At 40.2% G+C, this 19,899-nt stretch overlaps 2 protein-coding genes across 3 annotated transcripts; one reads left to right on the top strand and one right to left on the bottom strand.

Moving 5' to 3' along the window:
• The first annotated feature begins 801 nt into the window (after positions 1–801).
• Positions 802–16,532, top strand: nmt2 (N-myristoyltransferase 2). 2 transcript variants are annotated; one of them, XM_088929574.1, is made up of 12 exons: positions 802–1,174; positions 3,812–3,929; positions 4,776–4,920; positions 6,166–6,284; positions 7,004–7,095; positions 8,567–8,683; positions 9,095–9,265; positions 10,096–10,204; positions 10,739–10,909; positions 11,825–11,992; positions 13,559–13,696; positions 14,615–16,532. In XM_088929574.1, the coding sequence occupies exons 1-12, from the start codon at positions 1,062–1,064 to the stop codon at positions 14,633–14,635; spliced, it is 1,482 nt and encodes a 493-aa protein (XP_088785700.1). In that variant the 5' UTR covers positions 802–1,061; the 3' UTR covers positions 14,636–16,532. The 2 variants fall into 2 exon arrangements, with proteins under 2 accessions (XP_088785700.1, XP_088785701.1); XM_088929575.1 differs by lacking the exon at positions 3,812–3,929 and having other exon boundaries at positions 1,112–1,174.
• A 596-nt stretch (positions 16,533–17,128) lies between these two features.
• On the bottom strand, positions 17,129–18,899 carry rpp38 (ribonuclease P/MRP 38 subunit). The gene is made up of 2 exons (XM_088929576.1): positions 18,841–18,899; positions 17,129–18,121 (listed from the first exon to the last, which is right to left on the bottom strand). Exon 2 carries the CDS (start codon positions 18,099–18,101, stop codon positions 17,256–17,258), a length of 846 nt encoding a protein of 281 aa, XP_088785702.1. The 5' UTR covers positions 18,102–18,121; positions 18,841–18,899; the 3' UTR covers positions 17,129–17,255.
• Positions 18,900–19,899: the final 1,000 nt, after the last annotated feature.

Genomic DNA, 19,899 nt, shown 5'->3' with positions numbered 1-19,899 from the left:
CTGTGCCTCCTGAGAGTCCTCATCTGTGTGGATTTGAAACGGAAGGTAATGTTTCTGTACCAGTTCAGCTTCGTTACCACCTTCGCAGCGTTTTCAGTTCCCTTCACTGACATTCAAGAGACATGTAGTGACTCTGTCATCGGTGCTCTGTAGCGATGAATGTATCCTAACTATTCCCCTAAACCTGACAGTGGTCATCAACACAGTCTAAACTAAAGCTGAGGTAGAAATGCTTTCTTAAAGTTTGAAAACAAGCTTGGAACAGGCGACAGGAGGAGCCTGGGACAGCTTGGGCTGTATGTAGAATGGACGTGTATTGGCACCTTTGCCTTAATTTACTGTAAAAACTAAATTTTAGGAACAAGGAGTGTTCAAGAAATCGAAGGGTAGTTAAACAACACTTGAGTATTTAAGACATTACACTGTGCCAGTAGTTAACAAATAGTATTACGAGCTAAGGTTCGTCAAATGACAGCAGAACGCCTCATTTCATTACTCTCAGAATATAGTGGGGTCCGCCTAAAACAAAACTTTCCAGTAATACTCCGAAGAATTTTCAACACAGAGCTGCTGTATCACTAGCCTGTTTTTCATATCATGCCTCCTGCGGTTGTAGTCGTAGTATCAAATATTTTACCGCTATTGTTATTTTATGCCTTTCATAATACACCATGCACAAATACAGTGAATTTAACGGAGAACACGACTAAGCTTCAAAGGCGGGAGCTGAAGGGTTGCCTGCCTGCCTGCCTGCCTTTCCACACCCTTCGTGGAGTAGCCAAACTACGTGCTTTTCTTATTGCCAACAGCTACTGTGGGTTTTAATCAAAACGCCACCGAGCTCCTCCGATCTGAAAGAGAGCCTTTCGCACAGCTGGAAGGGTAACCGGTCGCGTCCTGTCGCTCCTCCTCGCCACTTGCGCTCACGGCTGCTTCTCAGCGCCGAGGAGGACGCCAGGTAGAGGGAGCTGTTTCGGTCCTTATTCTCTTTGTGTGTGTGTGTGTTTTTTTTAATTCCTCTCTGTCTGCCTTATTACAGATTTTTTTCAGCATTTCTATCCATGATGGCGGAGGACAGCGAATCTGCAGCCAGCCAGCAGAGTCTGGAGCTCGACGATCAGGATACTTGCGGCATAGACGGCGATAACGAGGAGGAAAATGAGCACATGCAAGGGTGAGGTTGCAGGAAAGCAATCTTTTTACAACAAAGCGGAGCTTCGCGCACCTTTAAAAGGACTGGCACAGCCAGGGGTGTAGGAAAATAAAGCCCAGCAGCACACACAGCAATTCTCCAAAGGCCCATCGTAATTCTGAAAGGGAATGATTCGGTTTGCATGTATAATTTTCAGGAAACTTTGAAATTAGGAAACCGGGGGGTTTGAGTGTACAGTTTTCATTTATATTGTTTTCTGCTCTTGGGAATTAACCGTTTAAAGATCGTAATTCAAAACCTAGGAGACTGTGGTGTGTTTTGTCAGTGGACCTGTTCTGCTCCCCGGTTCACCTGACATTGTAAGGCTGCAGATGATCGCGGATCTTGGTTACCTATATTCTGCGTTTGTAAAGTTGTTTTTCAGCAGGGTAAGCATCACGATGTGGGAGTTGTGGACTGTGCGTTCTGTCTCGTTCATTCAGTGCTGACGCCAAAGGATATGACAGTACAGCGGTACAGCCTGTTGTCAGGCAGACCGTAGCTTCACTCCTATAACAGCTATATATGATGTATTTGTGACTAAAAATGTTGATTTTCTAGTCAGTTCTAGAAGTGGGTTTGTTGTATGTAATCTGTTCTGTTCTCGCAATCCATCCGATTTGTCTACAGAATTAATTGGGGTGGTAGCACATCTCTCACGATTCTGTGATGTGTTTCTATTGCATTCTCATGTTGCAAAGAATAGGTGTTTCACACTTTTTATGCTTCTTAATACCTCTGTTTTTCCAGATAAAGTATAAGCAGATATTTGGGACGCATGCTGACAACGGGTCAGGAAAAACGCAAAACTTGTGGGAATGGTTTTAATGGGTTCCGTTAACATAAGGCAGAAAGACTAAGGTTTAAGAGACTTTTTAAGACGGTTCTTGTAACCACTGAAGCTTACAAGTAACAAGAGAAATGAGGACTATGCTGATATAACCACATCGGAACGTACAGTCCAATACAGAAATGCTAAAAAAAAGTTTAAACTGTTACTCTTTCAAGGTCAGAAAGAACATGACCGCGATCGCTTCAGGTACTGTTTAGGATCCACATGAAGGACATGGTGTTCAAGTGTTGGTGCAATAACTGAGAAATGAAATTAGAGAAAAGAAAGCAGCGGTCCGTTTGTAAGAAAATATCATTTAAGCAATGCAGTCAGCTAGATGTTTCTTGTGCTTATCAAGAAAATAACACCAGCAATTGTTAAGAATAATCAGATGGAAGATTGAAGCAGTGGGCAACACAATATTTTGGGTTTGTGGCAGTATCTGATGTATTAAAAGAAGACATGCACTGGGAAAGGGGATGTACATGTGCTTGAAGCCAATAGTTGTTGATTGACCACTTGTGAGATGAACTGTATTGCAGGATTAATGAGAGAATAATTAGTGAAGGATAAAGAAAAAAAGGAAACTAGTTGAAGTAAAATTTGACAGATTGTTGTTTTTAAAGCGTTTTTCAGTATTTCTGATTTCAGTCTTAGTGCGATTTTAAACACCAGTCTGCAACACAGTTAAGTTTTTTCGTCCTGCTGCTATGATTATTCTGTACATTCCCTGTTTTCATTTATTCTCCGTAGTTTATTTTTTACATTTCCCCCAAAATAAACATGACTCTTTTTGTTGGTCAGCTGTTCTTTAGAAGTGAGATCCTATCAAAATAATACCAGAAGAAAAAACTTCTTGTAAATTCTTCCATGATTTTCTCTCACATTGGGCAATTACACAAGCACTGTAATGAATATACTGTAGATACATTTTAACTGTCATTCCAGTAGACAAGATTCAGAAATGTAAATTTATAAAGCCACATGTGAACTGAAAATCTTAAGACGGAAAAAAACAACCCTTTTGGTTATTTCTCTGAAGAAAAACCATTTTAAATACTTGTTTTATATCTGTCAGTTTACCGAACTCGACCCCTACCACTGGCTCACACTGATGGTTTCTTTTAAGTTTTATGTTATTTATCTTGCTGTTGCTTCTGTTGTTCTGTGTTTATGCGTTTGGTGTTTCCTTAATTGTCTTTGTATTGGAGCATACATGCAAATAAGCATTTCATTGCACTTGTGCAGATGACAATAAACTGAACTGAACTTATATCTGGTTTAGAGCCTAGATATACTGCATGATGACACCTATAATCTCTTCACCGAGTCACACCAGAAAATATTTTTGCAAGTCTTTTAAGGTCAAAAGAACTACTTGGCTAGCTATCACATCCCTGACAACCAGTTCACAAATATCTCCTGACCTTGAGAATGTTTACTTGTGTTTATCTCCTTTTTATTTCAAGTGAACTTAATTTGGTGGACGATACAAGCAGTCCACGATTTGCAGAACAGTGTCTCCACAGTTGCTCTGTCTGAAGAAATTCTTACTCCAGTTTTTCTTCTCTAAACAGCGTTTTGGGAACCTTTTTTTTAACATAAGCAGTAAACACACGCTTACTGTTCTGAGCGTCCTCTTAATTTTTTTTAGTCCTCTGGTCCTGCATGTCATCGGAGTGGCACTTGAAAACGGCTGGATTTCGGGTGAAATGTTCTCGACACGCTTGGGTTTTTTTTTCGGGAAGAGAAGGAGTTATGCTCACCTAAACTTGTCTTTGTACCAGGAGTCCAGGGGGAGACCTGGGGGCAAAAAAGAAGAAGAAGAAGCAGAAGAGGAAGAAGGAAAAGCCCAGTTCTGGAGGAACTAAGTCAGACTCTGCCTCTGACTCTCAGGAAATAAAGGTGTTTGTATAGGCCATCTTTCAGAGTGTCAGAGCAAGGGCAAGTCAGACAGCTTCAAAGGCCCTGAATTTTCAAGATTTTTTATCCAAGTGTCCTAGCATGTGTGTTCTTCCTTGTTTTTTTTGGGGGGGAGGGGGGTGGGCTTAATAGTTAATTGCTCTGATAAGCGAAATTAGCTCTTTGCAAGAATCCCCATAAGGAGTTGTGAGGACACTGTTTTTGAGAACCGGGGTTTGTTGATGGTGTTCAGCCATGTAATTATTGAGCTAAACGGGGAAAAAAATGAATGAAAAAGGAGATCAAAGAGCTGGGTGTGGAACCAGAAATAAAGTAGAAGGCAAAAACTATTTCAACTTACTGGAGTTGGGTTAACTAGAAGTTCTGATGAGGCAGAGGCCATTTCTAGATAGGATTTGTTTAATTTTGCCTTTTGCCTTGTTTTTTTATTTGCAGGGTATATACAGTGTGTCTTGTTCCTATATGCAGAAAGAAACTTCATAGAGTTGAAAGCGTGCTTCACACGCATGGTGTCTTCTTATCCACAGTAAAATAGACTGTTCATACTGTAAAGTTATGTATTTAATATTCTGTAGAAAGAAAGAATGTGGCTTTTATAGAAAAACATCTTGCGCTGATATGTTGATTATGGAGAGCTGAACTTTAGACCTTCAGGCTTTGATTCTTGTGTCATTATTTTAAAACCTTCCCTCCTCACTGGTAAATTTAAGGGATGGTAGGGAATTGTTCTTGTTTTTGTATAACCCATCAGCTACATTTTTTAGGTTGGTAATGAAGCACGTGCCAAGTGAATTAAAATGGCAGCTCTTGTTTTTCTCTGCCTGTCAGAACCCTGCTATCCCAATGCAAAAACTACAGGACATTCAGAGAGCCATGGAGCTGCTGTCAGCCTGCCAGGGGCCAGCCAAGAGCATCGACGAGGCCACCAAGCACAAGTACCAGTTCTGGGACACCCAGCCCGTCCCGAAGCTAAGTACGTTTTACCTAGAGAGCAACCGGGGTAATTTTAAATACGTCTAAATAAATAATAAAGAAATCTGGAAAATGCTTCCTTTAAAAGCTCTTCCATCCATCCATTTTCTAAGTAAGGGTCACAAGGGGGAGCTGGTGTATAGTACTCCCCGGATGGGTCACCGGGGACGAGACGTTGTGAGGCACACGCAGATAGAGATACGCACACACGCCAGGGCCGATTTTCCCACAAGACGGGTAGCCTACCAGTACAAAACAGTCCAAAGGCAGTCCAGGACCTGTATGTTGTTGGGCTGTGTGAGAAGTATCTGGAGGAAACCCACATGAACACAGGGAGAACATAAAAACCCCATGAAAATACAGCCCCAGGCCCAGAATTGAACCCAGGACCCCAGCACTGCAAGGCTGCAACGCTAACCACTGCACTACTGTGCCAACCGTTAAAAGTTATTTTTTTAATTTGCCGTACATGTGACAGCTAGCAACACTTCATTTGCAAAAGCCAGCCCTCTAGCAGATCTCTTGATCTTAATAAGTTAGTGAGGTGTTGTATACTGCAACCTTCAAGCCACTGATGGACTTCTCCCATCTTGTTTGGAGTAGTATCATTTTTTAAACAGTGTTTAAGATAGTGGCAAAGCCAATGGACAAACTGTCTAAGTGACTAAGAACAAACACAGTGAGCTATGAGAGAAAAGAACACAAAAACACTGCATGCTCCCTCCCAATAAGATACTGCCTCTATTTAAGTTTTTGCTCATTATACATCATTAATCCAGGACCAATGATGTTGATTGTTCACAAACTGCTTAAATGAGCATATTCTCAGGGAAGTAAAAGAGATAAATGCTTAAATTGCATAATAAGTATGCTTATTTTTACTTTTTTCACTTTTCTATGTGCAATATCTATTGAAGGCTTAACTGCATGCATGCTTATTGTTACCTGTTCCTGCACTGGGGTAACTAGAATCTTTGCTGCAGAATATGACCCAGAACATGATGTCACCTCAGCTTACTACACTGCAGGAGACTTGCAGGTGTGATCCAGGGCTTCATATATGTTCTGCTAAACGCCCAGGCTTGCAATCTGTTGCACGTAGGATGGGGTGCGATGTACAGTACCAGACCACAGTCGTCTTCTGTGCTTCCATTTTTGCCTTGTTTTAAAGGCTGCATAACTTGAGCTTCTGCAGAAATGAAAAAGAAAGACTCTCTTTGTGCTTAATAGGCATTTTATTTTTCAGATGAAGTTGTCACAACCCACGGTCCCATTGAGCCAGACAAGGAAAACATTCGCCAGGAGCCATACTCTCTGCCACAGGGCTTTATGTGGGACACCTTGGACCTCAGCAATGCTGAAGTGGTGAGTGCTGCAGTTTGGCAGGACAGAGAAGCCTTCTAGGTGTTTGTAAGTGTCACAGCTCACAGTTTTCTGCAGCTAAGAATCAGATTCCACACCCTGTTGTTGGCTGTTTAATCTGTAAATTGTTTAAAACAACAGTGTTATGATTTATTACTTATTAGGGTTTCAGATACTAGGGGGATAGGGGTTTTAGATGTTCAGTCCTGGTAGAAAAAATCTTTAGGATCATGGCTAATGATATTTGTATTAATTAAAATTTCTGATTTAATATGTGCTGGGATAGACCCTAGCTCCCCCGCGACCCTGAATTGGTAAAAAGCCATCAGAAAATGGATTAATTTTAATCAGATTCTTTAAATTTTTTTAGTGTCTTCTACAAACAGCTGTTTTTTACCCGAGCCAATGGGTTTGTAAAGAGCTCCTGAACAGACGAGGCAGATAGAAACATCAGCTCAGAGGAGAGTCTCTCTGTGTTGGGGGTCATTAAATATGTAATGAAGCTTAGCCAGCCTGGTGGTTTCACAAGCCCCAGTCTTGTCCTTCGCGACACTGACGGAGTGTTCAATAACACTGTCACCACCACTGCTCTCAGCAGACTTTTCATGTTTTATTGATTGTTTTTTTTTTTACAATACTGAGCCTACACCTGTCATCTTTACCACAGCACTCTGTGAGATGATTCTGTGCCTTAAATGTGTATTTTACTGTCACGTTCACAGCTGAAGGAATTGTATACGCTGCTAAATGAAAATTATGTAGAAGATGATGACAACATGTTCAGATTCGATTACTCACCTAATTTTCTAAAATGGTACGTATTGAAGATTTTCAGCCCCAGCTTGTATTGTGCTGGTCTGACATGGTGAAATTTGAACAGTACACCACGGTAAGGTGTGGTTTAAGATGGAATGATTTCTGAACAAGTACAGAAAAGGCATCACGTTAGATTTTGAAAACATGACTTAGTGGAGATCTTTGAAAATAGTAAGTCTTATGGATTTCTGGTGTGATATGTTATCACAATCCTTTCTGGAACCAAACGGGTATTGTAAAGTTGGCATTGCAGTTAATACACTGATTTCATGAGTAGCACTAATTGAGACAAGGGTTCAGTACATTACAGAACTGCTAGCCCATCCAGGCAGCTTATTTCTGCAGTAGGTTCTGTGACCTGCTTTCGTGAAATGCCTTGTATTGATCAAGATTCTTCACTCATGGAAAGATGGGGATGAAATTTTAATAAGAAAAAAGTTAGTGGATAGGATATTGAATTCATCATGTAAAAATCTAAGAAATCAATTACGTGAATTTCTTATCAGGTTCAATACAACATAATCGCTGCAGTTTGTTTCCCCAAGCATTGTCATTTTGAGTAACATATGACACGTACAAGGATAGAGTCAAGTAATTAAAATTTAATCTGGTTGGCCCAGATTAAGAGCTTATGCTATTGATCTGCCCTTTTAAAACTATTGACTTTTAATACATTTGTGTGGTGTAAAATGCTGAGCTGCAGTCTGTACCTGCAGACATCCTTATCCTGTGAATACAGATGGGGGGTATTTAAGTGGTCTGAGCAACGATATACTAGTTGTTCAGATCTGTCTTTTTATTTGAAATAGTTTGAAATAGTTGAAAAAGGTAATGTCAGGTACCTTGATAGGTGTGTTCTGAGTGACTCATTGGTGCTTAGAGTGGTGCCCTACACAGCCAGCAAAACAAAAACTGCTTAAGGTCTTAACCTCATTTTGTAAAATACTTGTTTGCAATTAACTTTTAAAAAGAATGTTGAATACCTGTCTTGTAGGGAAGTAAAAAGTACCCTGTAAAATACAAAATGATGTATATAATGTTTTTACAACACTGAGCCTAAACCTGTCATCTTCACCACCACACTCTGTGCTTAAGTCCTAATACTTTACCACAACACTCTGTAAAATGTACAAATATATGATATATAGATTGATATAAGACACTTTTTCAACTAATTAATTGTTTTTTTTAATTCAGAGAGCTCAGGGACATTACTAAACTAAAATGGTACTTTCCATCTATTCAGTGTGTTGTTAATTCAGTCAGGCTGCAGGCTTGTACTAGTTGAGAAGCTGGTCATTGCAAAATGCTTCTTAAGCACTTAAATAACTATCTGTGAATATATTGTAATATGTTGATAGCGTGTTCTCATATGTTAGAACTAAAACTGGTGGCATTCACTTTTTTTGTTTGAGATTTTTTTTGTCTTTCCTTCTGTGACAGCGTTTGCGGTTTGTCTTTCTCTGCAGGGCGCTGCGTCCTCCTGGCTGGTTACCGCAGTGGCATTGTGGTGTGCGAGTTTCTTCAAACAAGAAATTAGTGGGTTTTATCAGTGCCATTCCTGCTAATATTCGCATCTATGACACGTGAGTGAACCTATTCTGACAGCATTCTGCTGTAATCGCCTTAAGACAGCTGAGCGACATTGCAGTACTTCTGGAATGATACTGCACCAGTTAGGAATGTTTTATCTTGGTGCTGTTGCTTTGTGTATCCATGGCAACTCTGCTGTGTTTTTGTTTTAGCTTTATTACCTGAGCTCTCAATTACAGCGTGTAGTCTAAGATCAGAACAGAATAATGGGTCACAGTTAGCCTCAAGGACCTTTTAATGAAAGTCGTCTACTTAAGAGAAATCTTGGGTCATTTTTATTAGAAAAATTAAAAATAGAGCACTTTTTTTGGCTGCACTGCATGGAAGCTCTGGGGCTGATCGATAAGACGGGTAACTGGAGTGGACATGTCAGAACTGTAGGAACTGTGCCTTTCCCCCCCCAGTGTGAAGAAGATGGTGGAGATCAATTTCCTGTGTGTTCACAAGAAGCTGCGATCGAAGCGCGTGGCCCCCGTGTTGATCCGGGAGATTACACGGAGAGTGAACCTGGAGGGGATATTCCAAGCGGTGTACACCGCAGGAGTCGTGCTTCCTAAGCCAGTCTCCACCTGCAGGTGAGGCACTGTCACCAATGGGCCTTGTAGGAATTTTCCCCCGTGGGGGAGTCTTTGTCACTTCATATTAAGCGATGACACTGGGTTTCCACCTATTTCTCTCCTGAAGGAATCAAGCTTTTCAAACCAGGTCTGAGCATGAGATAGGTGTACTGTATTGACAAGCCGGATTTAACTAATTTTTTTTTACGGTCTAAGGAAGAATGCACAAGTGTTGCGTCTAGTGGGCGAAGCCCTTTCTTACATTTTGAATCGCCAGTTATTTGCGTTCTGTCCACCCTGTAGCCAGCTGTGTGCGACCTCAGACAGGTGAGAATGAGGAATTGTGGGAAGTGTAGAAAGATCCACTCCACCCTGCCGACAATCGAGCCGCTCCTCTCCTAATACATGCAGGAACCTCCAGGAGGCTACAGGGGTCGCTGTTTCGCTGAGAGAGCCCCGGCTGACTAATCCCACCCTCCCCTTGGGAAATCCCAGTCACAGTCGGCTAGTGACGTGACCTAGGCTCGAACCTGTAATCATAGACCGTGACCTGTTCTCGGTCGGTCACCGTTACCAAGGAGACGGTTTACAGTTCAGACACTAGTCGTCGAGCTCAATGTTTTACGGAGGAATTGTGTGTGGCGGGGATAATAGACAGGTTGATAAAATGATACACTAATGCTTCACATTGCATTCTTTTTGTCCGTCTGAACGATGGCCTTTTTGTAAAGCCCGTAACCATAGGTGGTTTTAAGTTCTTCATCTTACTGGAGAAATAAGGAGCTTTCCAAAAAGATTTCAAGCCTCGTATCTCTTTTTCTGCTTAAAGCTGTCTGTTCTGTGCACAGGTATTGGCATCGATCTCTAAACCCAAGGAAACTAGTAGAAGTCAAGTTCTCCCATTTGAGCAGAAATATGACATTGCAGAGAACTATGAAGCTCTACAGGTTACCAGACGTATGTTTTTTTTTTCTTTTCACTCCCTGCTCTGTGTTGTTTTTCCATCACATTTATTTATGTTGTTTAGATTTTTAATTGAACAAGAATAGACAACATAAAAACGTAAACGTTTAATACACTAAGAGTCTACTTTAGGAAGTGTATTGAAGTTCCCTCATAAGCATCCATCACCATAATCACATTATTCTCTTGATAAGTCAGTCTTATTGTTTCCAATCTTGCTTTATTGATTTTTCACCAGACTTAATATTAATCTATATGAAGACTATACTTTTCTTAAAATGTTCCCTCTTAATGACATGCATATATGGGATTTACAGAAAAAAAATTCACTTAATTTTTAGTTTACAAATTTTGTGACATTGCTTACTTAAAATTGTAAAAACATTTTACATTTTTAATGAACTGAAGAACACCGCGCATTGTTTTACGCTTTTTTGATACTCTAATTATTGTACTTTTTAAACACAGAATTTTCTTTTCAAGTTTCACTTAGCTCAACTTCCCAGTTAAGGTTTTTCTCGCTTCCAGGCTACTAAAACTGCTGGTTTACGAGCGATGGAGAAGAAAGATGTTAAACAAGTCCAACAGCTGCTTGAAAAATACCTGCAGCAGTTTCATTTAGGGCCAGTTATGGATGAAGAAGAGGTATTGCACTGGTTCTTACCACAAGAGAACATTATAGATACTTACGTAGTGGAGGTAAGAATTTATTGCAAATTCTGCCGCAGTAGGCTCTGTAACTATTGTCTAATTGCTGCCCAACACATAGAGCTGCATATTGCTGCAGTCTATTCATTTCGAAATGGTCCTTTAAATAAATACTTCTACAACTTTTTAAACACAAAATAAATATTATATCTTTATTGCACAGCTTTTAAAACATGGGGGTCTTTTTGACTTATCTAATGGCCACTACAGTTATATTGAGGCATCTTGCTGTTCCAGGTATTTTTTCTCCAATCCACATTGTGCCTTCATGTATCACAAAATAAGTGGCCAATTCTTTGTCATATTCCCACCTGGTTTGGAACAGCTAGTTTCTCATGGAGGAATTAGAAAGTGTGGCCAGATTTCTCGAAGTCCACCTTTGAGCAGTTCATCTTTTAATATGTCAATGGCCCGGTTCGTAGATGATTGGAGGAGAGGTGTCCCTCTCACTGACAGCATCACAAGCCAGCAAGTGTCTGGGAGACTACAGGAACTGAGAGCAGACAGCCCTGGCCAATAAATTGCACCTTATCCTGGGCAGCACTCAGCCAGAAGAATCGCAGCCACAGCTAGCCAGTGATATGACCAAGGCTCGAACCCGCATTTCTGGATCAAACAGCTCAGCCTGCACTCAGGCGAGCATTTCTATCGGTTGAGCCATTCGAGACCCAATAAAAACTTCTGACATATGCTTTGATTCTGGGTACAACTTTTCTGAGATTGCTTCCTTAAGATGCGGTTGAATTCTGTTTCAGGTGTGGAAAGTTCAAGACTTACAGTACCACAGATGCATGCGGTAGTATCGTTGTGAATCTTTTTTATGTATCCTCTGTAGTGCAGAGGACTGTGTTTCCAAAATGCAAATCTATTCAGAAGGCTGAAGCTGCCCCTTTCTCTTGTTCGCAGGGCCCTGGAGGCGTATTAACGGACTTCACCAGCTTCTATACCCTTCCCTCTACAGTTATGCATCATCCTATTCACAAGAGCCTAAAGGCAGCTTACTCCTTCTACAATGTGCACACAGGAACACCTCTCATGGACCTGATCAATGATGCTCTCATCCTTGCTAAACTGGTACGCCACAGTTTGATCCTCTCACCAGGTGTATTCCATGTGTCTAAAACGATAGGTGTATCTGCAATGTCCCTCTTGGATCCATGGCAGTGATGCAGCATCCAACTCAGATGGTGCCCAGCTCGGGCACCATCTGGAAATGTGGGGAAGAGAATAGGATAGTTTGGTCAGAACAGATGTATCTACCTGGAAGACCAACACTGAAACACACAATGGCATGTACAGCAAACACACAATGGCATGTACAGCATGTACAGATGTCTTTGCAACTATCTTGCTAAGTGTGTCATTTTACTATTTCTACCCCTACTTCCATTTACATTAGTCAACATTGCATATTGCTCTATGTTTATGGTATATCGTTATATGGAGATGATGTTTCCCTGTCCACCAGAGTGCAAGCACTGACCTCCTCAAATCGATTTAATTTATTTCCAATGCTTTCTAAAAACAGTTTAGTCTACCTTTTAACGACGATGTTTGAAATAAATGGAACTGAAATGCCCCTCAACTTTCAATTAAAGGTCACTTTTTTTTTACAGTTGACATTTTAAGGAATCCAAATGCTGAATTGCTAGAGCTGAACTGACAGAAAAAAAAAAACATTTTCCAGAAAATTCGGCTCAGAATTAGATTCAAGACAAATGTGACCAGGTTTAGGTACAATCCTAAACATTTGGCTGTTGACTGGGAAATGGATATAGGACCCTCCTTATCTCAGCTGTTTTCAGTGAAACCACAGTATGGTACCTAAAGTCATGCATTCAAACACTCCACATGTCCAATCCACAACCATACAAACTAAATTTGTCCAAAGCCAGCAAACATAAAGGTAACGCATGCTTAAATGTTAACTAACTTTGCTTTGTTATTTATGATTAGGTCGGAAATGCAGGAATAAAAACCAATGTGTGCTTTGAAAGCCTACAACTCTCAAGATTTCTTTTTCCTCACAACCCCCTTCGATGACCTCAGGCTAGCTTTGTGAGGGATGTCTGGATATTTCAGTCGTGACTAATATTTTTCTGGCACATGGTACAGAAAAGGGGCCAACGGAAACACACAAAAAGAGAATAGCTGGGAGACAGCTTTTAGGCAGCTCTCTTTTTAAGAACAGACTATGGGCAGATCGGTGGTAGTAACATTTTTTTTTTATTTTCACACCCACTAGGGTCACCATTAGGTATTTTAAGGGTGTAAGAAAACCCAGCAATATTTGGCACTTTTAAAATATTAGGTATTAGAGAGCAATGCCTGTGCATGTGCATTTTTCTTATGACCCAGCCTAATTAAGGCATTCCTCCTCACTCCTCCTCCCTCCCAACCTTTGTTCTCCCGCTACTTTACCTTTGCCTACTGCCCTGTCTCTCTCACACCTGAAGAAGGCTCCACGGCCGAAACGTTGTGTTCTCTTTCTTCTTTTTTTCAGCATGGAATAAACCTATTACTTGTTCCTTTGCACCCTTATATAGAGCCCAGTGCCAAACAGTTAAACTCATGCAGTCCTTAATGCCACTGGTATCCTAATACTACATGATATTCTCTAATTTTTTTTTATTTCAACAGAAAGGGTTTGATGTGTTCAATGCACTGGATTTAATGGAGAACAAGACATTCCTCGAAAAGCTGAAATTTGGTATAGGGGATGGCAATTTGCAGTATTATTTGTACAACTGGAAGTGTCCTCCAATGGACCCAGAAAAGGTAAGTAAGACCTGCAGAGGCTGCAGAGCCGTTCCTCTATGCAGGTAGTGATTAGTGCAAAATGGATGACATTTTGTAGCAGTTGTCCAGTGGCAGTGCATTAGGAATAAACACTAAATTTACAGTGTGTAGGATTTAAAAAGCTAATGTCCAGAATTGAGTGGATTGGGTTCTGGTCTTTTCACTGGGAGGTTGTGGGTCCAAATCTTGGGTAAGGCACTGCTATTGTTTCCTTGAGTGAGGTACTTCACTCAGGTAAGACAAAGAGGGTGGCCAGCTGTCTTAACTGTAAGCTGCTACAGATAAAACTACATAATAAGATTGAGTTCCAACTGAAATATCAGGTTTAAGGCACTTTACTGTCAAGATAGAATAAAATACAGGCTTATCAGAATTTTTTACAAAGCAAGTTCTGGAATGAGGCTTTGTTTGTTTTGACAAACCGTTTCATGTTTAAAGCTTTGCAAACCTCAAAGCCTGGTTTCATTTATCTTTTTCTTTTAATGAATAAAGATAGATTATCTGTTTTTAAGAGACATAGCATATTTTAATCAACCACTTGGTATATGTCAGAATTTAAAGAGTTGGCACCAGTATAGGCTACTATTAATTCCAGGCATGATCACCTTATACCTGATATTATCAGTGTTAAACACCTCATGCCCTGGAATACATAGAAGTACAATTGTTCTCAAATGCTTTTCAGTTCAGACTGGAGGGCACACTGTAAATTTCCATACCTGTATTGACAGACATCTTCCATATAATGAAAGGGGAGAAATTTAAAGTATGACTTATCTGCGATGATCTAATGTGAAATATAAACTAATGGCATAGTTTGTTTGTTTTGACGTAATGTTTATAATTTTGGAACTGTTGTAGATTCCGTCATAGTGAAAGATGGCTTTTCTCTTCCAGGTCGGTCTTGTACTACAGTAACCTGTTTGTTTAGAGTTGCTACTCAACAACAGCGTGAACCGGAGATATACTTTAACATCTGATCTCTGAACGTGGATTTGCTTCGAGGAAGAAGCTCGTAAACCTGAAACAATCAAGTGAATGGAAACCATCACTTCAAATTGTTCTCCTAGGTCTCGCTTATTTAACATGAGAACGTTGTTTCAGATCACGTAGAAGTGATGTCTTTCAACCATTTACATCCTGAATGTGAAACCATACAGACTGCTTGAGACTGAATTTCATAAATATATTTTGTCCATCCGGTAAAGAAATGGGAGTTTCTTTCATTGTCTTAAAATCACATAGACAGACATACACGCACACTTGCATACTCCTTATCAGTGTCAGGAGGTTTTTTTAAAGAAAAACAAAGCTGTTTTGTCATTCTTTTTGTACGACAGAGGTGCAATGGTCTATGTTTGAAGGAGAAATTGTTACTGATTCCTAGTTTAATGCCAGCTTGATATTTGTTGATGTTTTGTGTGTTTTATTGAAAACTGATATCCAAAGTTTTTTCCAAATACCTTTAATGTCATGGACTTTGGAGTTTAAATGAGGAGTAAATATGAGAAGAGTGGGATTTTGTACAGTTGCATAAGAATGTATTGCCTGTGTTCTAGATCCTTATGAGCCAAGAATCCTTTAACTTTCAGATGCTTTTTTCAAAGCTTGTGAATTTTTTGTTTTTGAGTGGAGTAGTAGGTAATTTGAGAACAACCGAAGACAGTTCTTAACATTTCTACCCCATTTTAAATGATAGATATTTATGGTAACCTGGGACTGTACTACTTTGTGTTTGCATGGAGCAGACACATTTTAAGCACTGTAGTATCCAAAAGTTGTGATATTTAGAAATTGCATTTTATTTCCAATATACAGTATCTAGTATGGTAATACCCATTTGCTGATAGACCCATTACAGAGGGAAATTTTCAAATTTGATTTTGATTAATTAAAATGTTTTTCATATTTAAAAGAAATAGGTAATTATTGTTCAACAAGCATAATGCTATGTCCTCATTATATTGAAAAGCACGTAATGCAGTGTCCTATCACAAATGTACCCATTCCTTCCTGTTTTCATTTTCTTTGAAGTACCTGTAATAGTTATTTTCAGTTCCTACAATTACCTGTCCTTGAAAAAGGTCTTCAGTAGTAAATTTTTATTCATCTTGGTTTTTTTTACAAATCAGAATATGAGAATGCCCCTCGTCTGAATGAATGAGTACTCTAGCTTGCTGCAGCAGCCTTTGATGTCCCTTTAATTCTGATTCAGATTGCTTTTTACTTGAAGATCTGCTTTAAACGTGATTGAAGTGGTTTTGTGAAAATGTGCTGTGTCTCAGGCTGTCTCAAAGTTCTATGCCATAAAACGACTCCTGAGACCAGGAAAGCTGCTCTGTTGTATGAGCAGGGCTTCCTCCAGGATTTTAAATGAATATATTCTGTACTGATAACATCTTACACCATGGCAGCCTTTAAAAAAGTGGACATCTGTGTTCCTGTTTGTTTGATCTGGGGTGGTAGGGGGGAGAAAAGTGTTTATTGCTTTTGTTTGCTTTATGAATCCTAACATTCACATTTGCTTGACTCTGTAAAAATATTTTGAAATCTATTTGGAAGTCTTTGGGATTAATTTGAGTGCGCCCGGTGGAGCAGAAAACCCAAAGTGCTTCAATAGTTTAAATGGGAAGCAGCAGTTTATTTTACGGGAAACTTATTTTATTAAAGCCAGTAACAATTTGTGAAAGAACGGAAGGGCACGAACCAGCACCGTTTAACATGACTATCATCCAGATAACTTATTGTTTGAAATACATGTTAAGGTTTACCAGCATGGATATTTGATTGAATAAATTCATCCAAACCTTAAAGGTCTTTTTTCTGTGGTGAGTATATATGGTACCAATGGACAAAAATAATAAAACATTTCAACACTGCAAGTGACACAGCACATTCGCTTTACGTATATTTGCTATTCACTTGTGGGAAAATAACTGTTTTTATGTTTTATACAGTAATGGTTAGCATATCTAATATGCATATAGATGCCATTTGAAATGTAGGTGACCTTAACCATTTTATAAGGAAAGTATGATAAAAAACAGCATTTCTTCTTAGCTGAAAAATTCAAACTGAACCAAACCTGAAGGTTTCAAAACATGGTTGCTGGCAAATACATTTCAAACTAAACTGCTGTAAAAAGCTGCCCTGCATACAGAGAAGAAGCGTCAAATGTAGAGTTATGTACATGTAAAGGAATAACATACACAACCTACACTGCAGCTTTTGTCGGATGGTGCATTCCCTATCTAAACATCTAACAAGATACCCAAGGAACAGAGCTGCCCACTATGTTTACCCAATGGCCAACAGAAAGCAGTAAAATATTATTTGAGATAAGTCTAAAATTTGAAGTCTTGTAAACAACACTGAAATCTTTTTGCTCCTGTTTGCAGCTGCCAAAGTAGTTTCCTCAATCGGGGTCTCCTCTGTTTCATTCTTAACTCGGAAATCACCGGCTTTTACACTTGTTCCAAACATGGCACACATTAGCATTCAGCCTGAATTTGGACAATAATGCCCCAAAAGCTCACTTCTAGCCCTTTAGCTTCTGACTGGTTTTCCGCTTCGGCTTGCGAGTCTTGTTAGGATTCGGAATCACTTTTCTTATTTTAAGAGGTTGTAGGGATGCCAGCGTAGTGGTCCCAAGCTGCTCCTCCACCTCTGGGCTGCACGCGTCGACCTTCCGTTTCCGGCTGGTGGCGGGCTCACTCTCTGCGCGCTCCCCTGAGGCGGACTGCTCTGCGGCAGCCTTCGTCTCGGCTCGAGCTGGAATCCACGACACCTGGAACGGAGGTACTTTTGGAGTTATGGCTCTGACTTCATCTCCAAAGGTCTCCGAGTTCCTCTTGAAGCCCAGGGCAAGGATGCACTTCAGGCCTAGAAGGGAAGCTATGTTCTCGCTGAGACGGGGCACCTGACAAGCTGGCACTGCCCTGGTCTCGCTGAGTGGAATCAGGTGATTGGTCATGTGGTTGGGCTTGGCAGACTTGCAAACCAGCACCAAGCAAAGCTCATTCCTCTCCAAGGCCCTGGTTACTTCATTGATGCCTATTGCCAGCTGTTGTCTAAGAGCAGGATCAGTCCATCCTTGCGGCTTAAAATCTGGAGGACCGGCAATCTCTCCCTCTGCTTTCGGGGGAGGCTCGGTGACGGGCGTTTCGGTACTGGGCTTTGGCTTTTTTTTGCGCCACTTCCGTATCTTCCTAGCCTCCTCTTTCTTCTGCAGGCCAAGCTTCTTGAACTTCTCCTGCAGGACTTGCAGAACAAAATGCATGTCTTCTCCCCCCAGCGGGCTCCATTGCAAGGTGTAAGGGTTATTGAGAGAGGTTTTAGCAGGGACGGGTTTTTTCTTACGTATTCCTTTGCCTGATGTCGACATTGTTAACTCGTCAGGAAATGCTAAAAAAAATCAAAGGAAACAGAACAGTGTAAGAGCAGCTGACTGATGCCCATAACTCCCTCTCTTTTAAACTGTTATATAAAAGAATCAAGTATAATCATTTATTTTCCTTGTATTGTTGTTTGCGATGAGAGGACTGGCCACAGCATTTGCTCAAAATCGCAAGCTAGAGCACTCTAATTTTTCTAAAAATAAAACATTTTCGGATTAAAAACATGTGACAGGCGTGAACTGCAGTATTATTGAGCGCAGGTTTTACACGATTCTAAACTTGTTCACAGCTATCCACTTCTTAACAGTCGTAAAGGACACTCATGTAAGTTACTAGTTACAACCACTTCAGTTTAAAAATGTAAACTACACGACTACTTACTGATATCAGTCCCCAAACGTAATTTACTAACGAAGATACGTAGGGATATTTTACTTTACTTTATGCATTTCTCATAAAATATCAAGACACGATATCGTGAAGAAAATAGTGACTCTCAATGAACCTCACGGAATTTTAAGGTGAACCTGATCTTTGCCAAGCTCAAAAGATGCGTCTGAAATCCCTTAGGCCGGATATCAACACTGTGATGCAGAGCCGTTTCTGGTTTGATAGTTTTCTTACTGATTTGAAAGAAATAAATTTAACCCCCTAACGCTGATGTTATCAAACAGATTGGTAAAGACAAACAAATAAACACTTAGAAAATGAAAACAGTTTACTTACACGCTCCTACGCGAATAAAAATTACAGCAGCGAACACATACACGCCTACATCAAGGGCGCAGCCATATTGTTTTGGTTTGAATAACTTTATTGTTCTCCTGTGCTTTACCGTTTGTCCGCAAAATGATAGGGTGTCCTAAAAAGCCATGTATGCATTTTTTTAACAGCAGACTTTGTTTTCAAAACAAATCAGAGGTGAGGAAACTCACTTCAGATTAACAGTATCTAATTATTGTGTGTTAACGCAGTCACAGCGGAGAGCTACAGCTATCTCGCCTGGTTCTCGCACGAAACTTGCTCTGCAGTGCTGAGAAAGCCAGACCTGCTGGAGACCGCGCCGTATTTCCACACCGCACCTGCAGCAGTGCTCCTGTTCCCGGACAACTGTGGGGGACGTTTTACAGCCGATGGGGTCAAAAAGGTACACGCACGTTGGGAACATTTCGATCAACTACAGTAGACGCCCCGTCAAGCCCAACCGCGACCCCCACGCCAATCATTGATTCTAATCTCAATTAATTTATATTAGGTAACGGAAAACATATCTGAATGGGTTGAGTTTCATTTAAATGTAGTATGCACTTTTTAATTTTTGTGGGTCTTCTATTATTATTATTATTATTATTATTATTATTATTATTATTATTGGAACAAATTAATTTCCCTGTGTAGCTGTAGTAAAAGTGGTGTGGGTTCGGAATATTCACTGTATTGCCTAATTTTTTATCGCGGAAGTAACGAAAGTCTTTACTACAGGGGTATTTAAGAAAACGGAAACCACTAAACCATAGTTTCAACAGTACTAATAATGTATTGTAAAGGAACAAGTAAAGGCTTATTCCATGCTGAAAAGAAACAACGTTTCGGCTGTGGAGCCTTCTTCGGGTGTGAATGCATCCAATTTAAGTGGCATAATTGTTATTTATGGGGCAGTGGTTATTCTCAGCATATTTTATGCTAACTGTAACGTGTGAATGTGTTGTGGCGTAGGTATTAAGGGTTTTTTTTAATTATTGGGATTATTTTAATAGCGACAAAAAAACACGAACCCATACCTAT

This window comes from Atractosteus spatula, chromosome 12 (assembly GCF_055471065.1).
Source record: "Atractosteus spatula isolate fAtrSpa1 chromosome 12, fAtrSpa1.hap1, whole genome shotgun sequence".
Classification (NCBI taxonomy): domain Eukaryota; kingdom Metazoa; phylum Chordata; class Actinopteri; order Semionotiformes; family Lepisosteidae; genus Atractosteus; species Atractosteus spatula.
The sequence above is the reverse complement of the archived record's forward strand: the minus strand, read 5'-3'. Positions and strand labels throughout refer to the sequence as shown.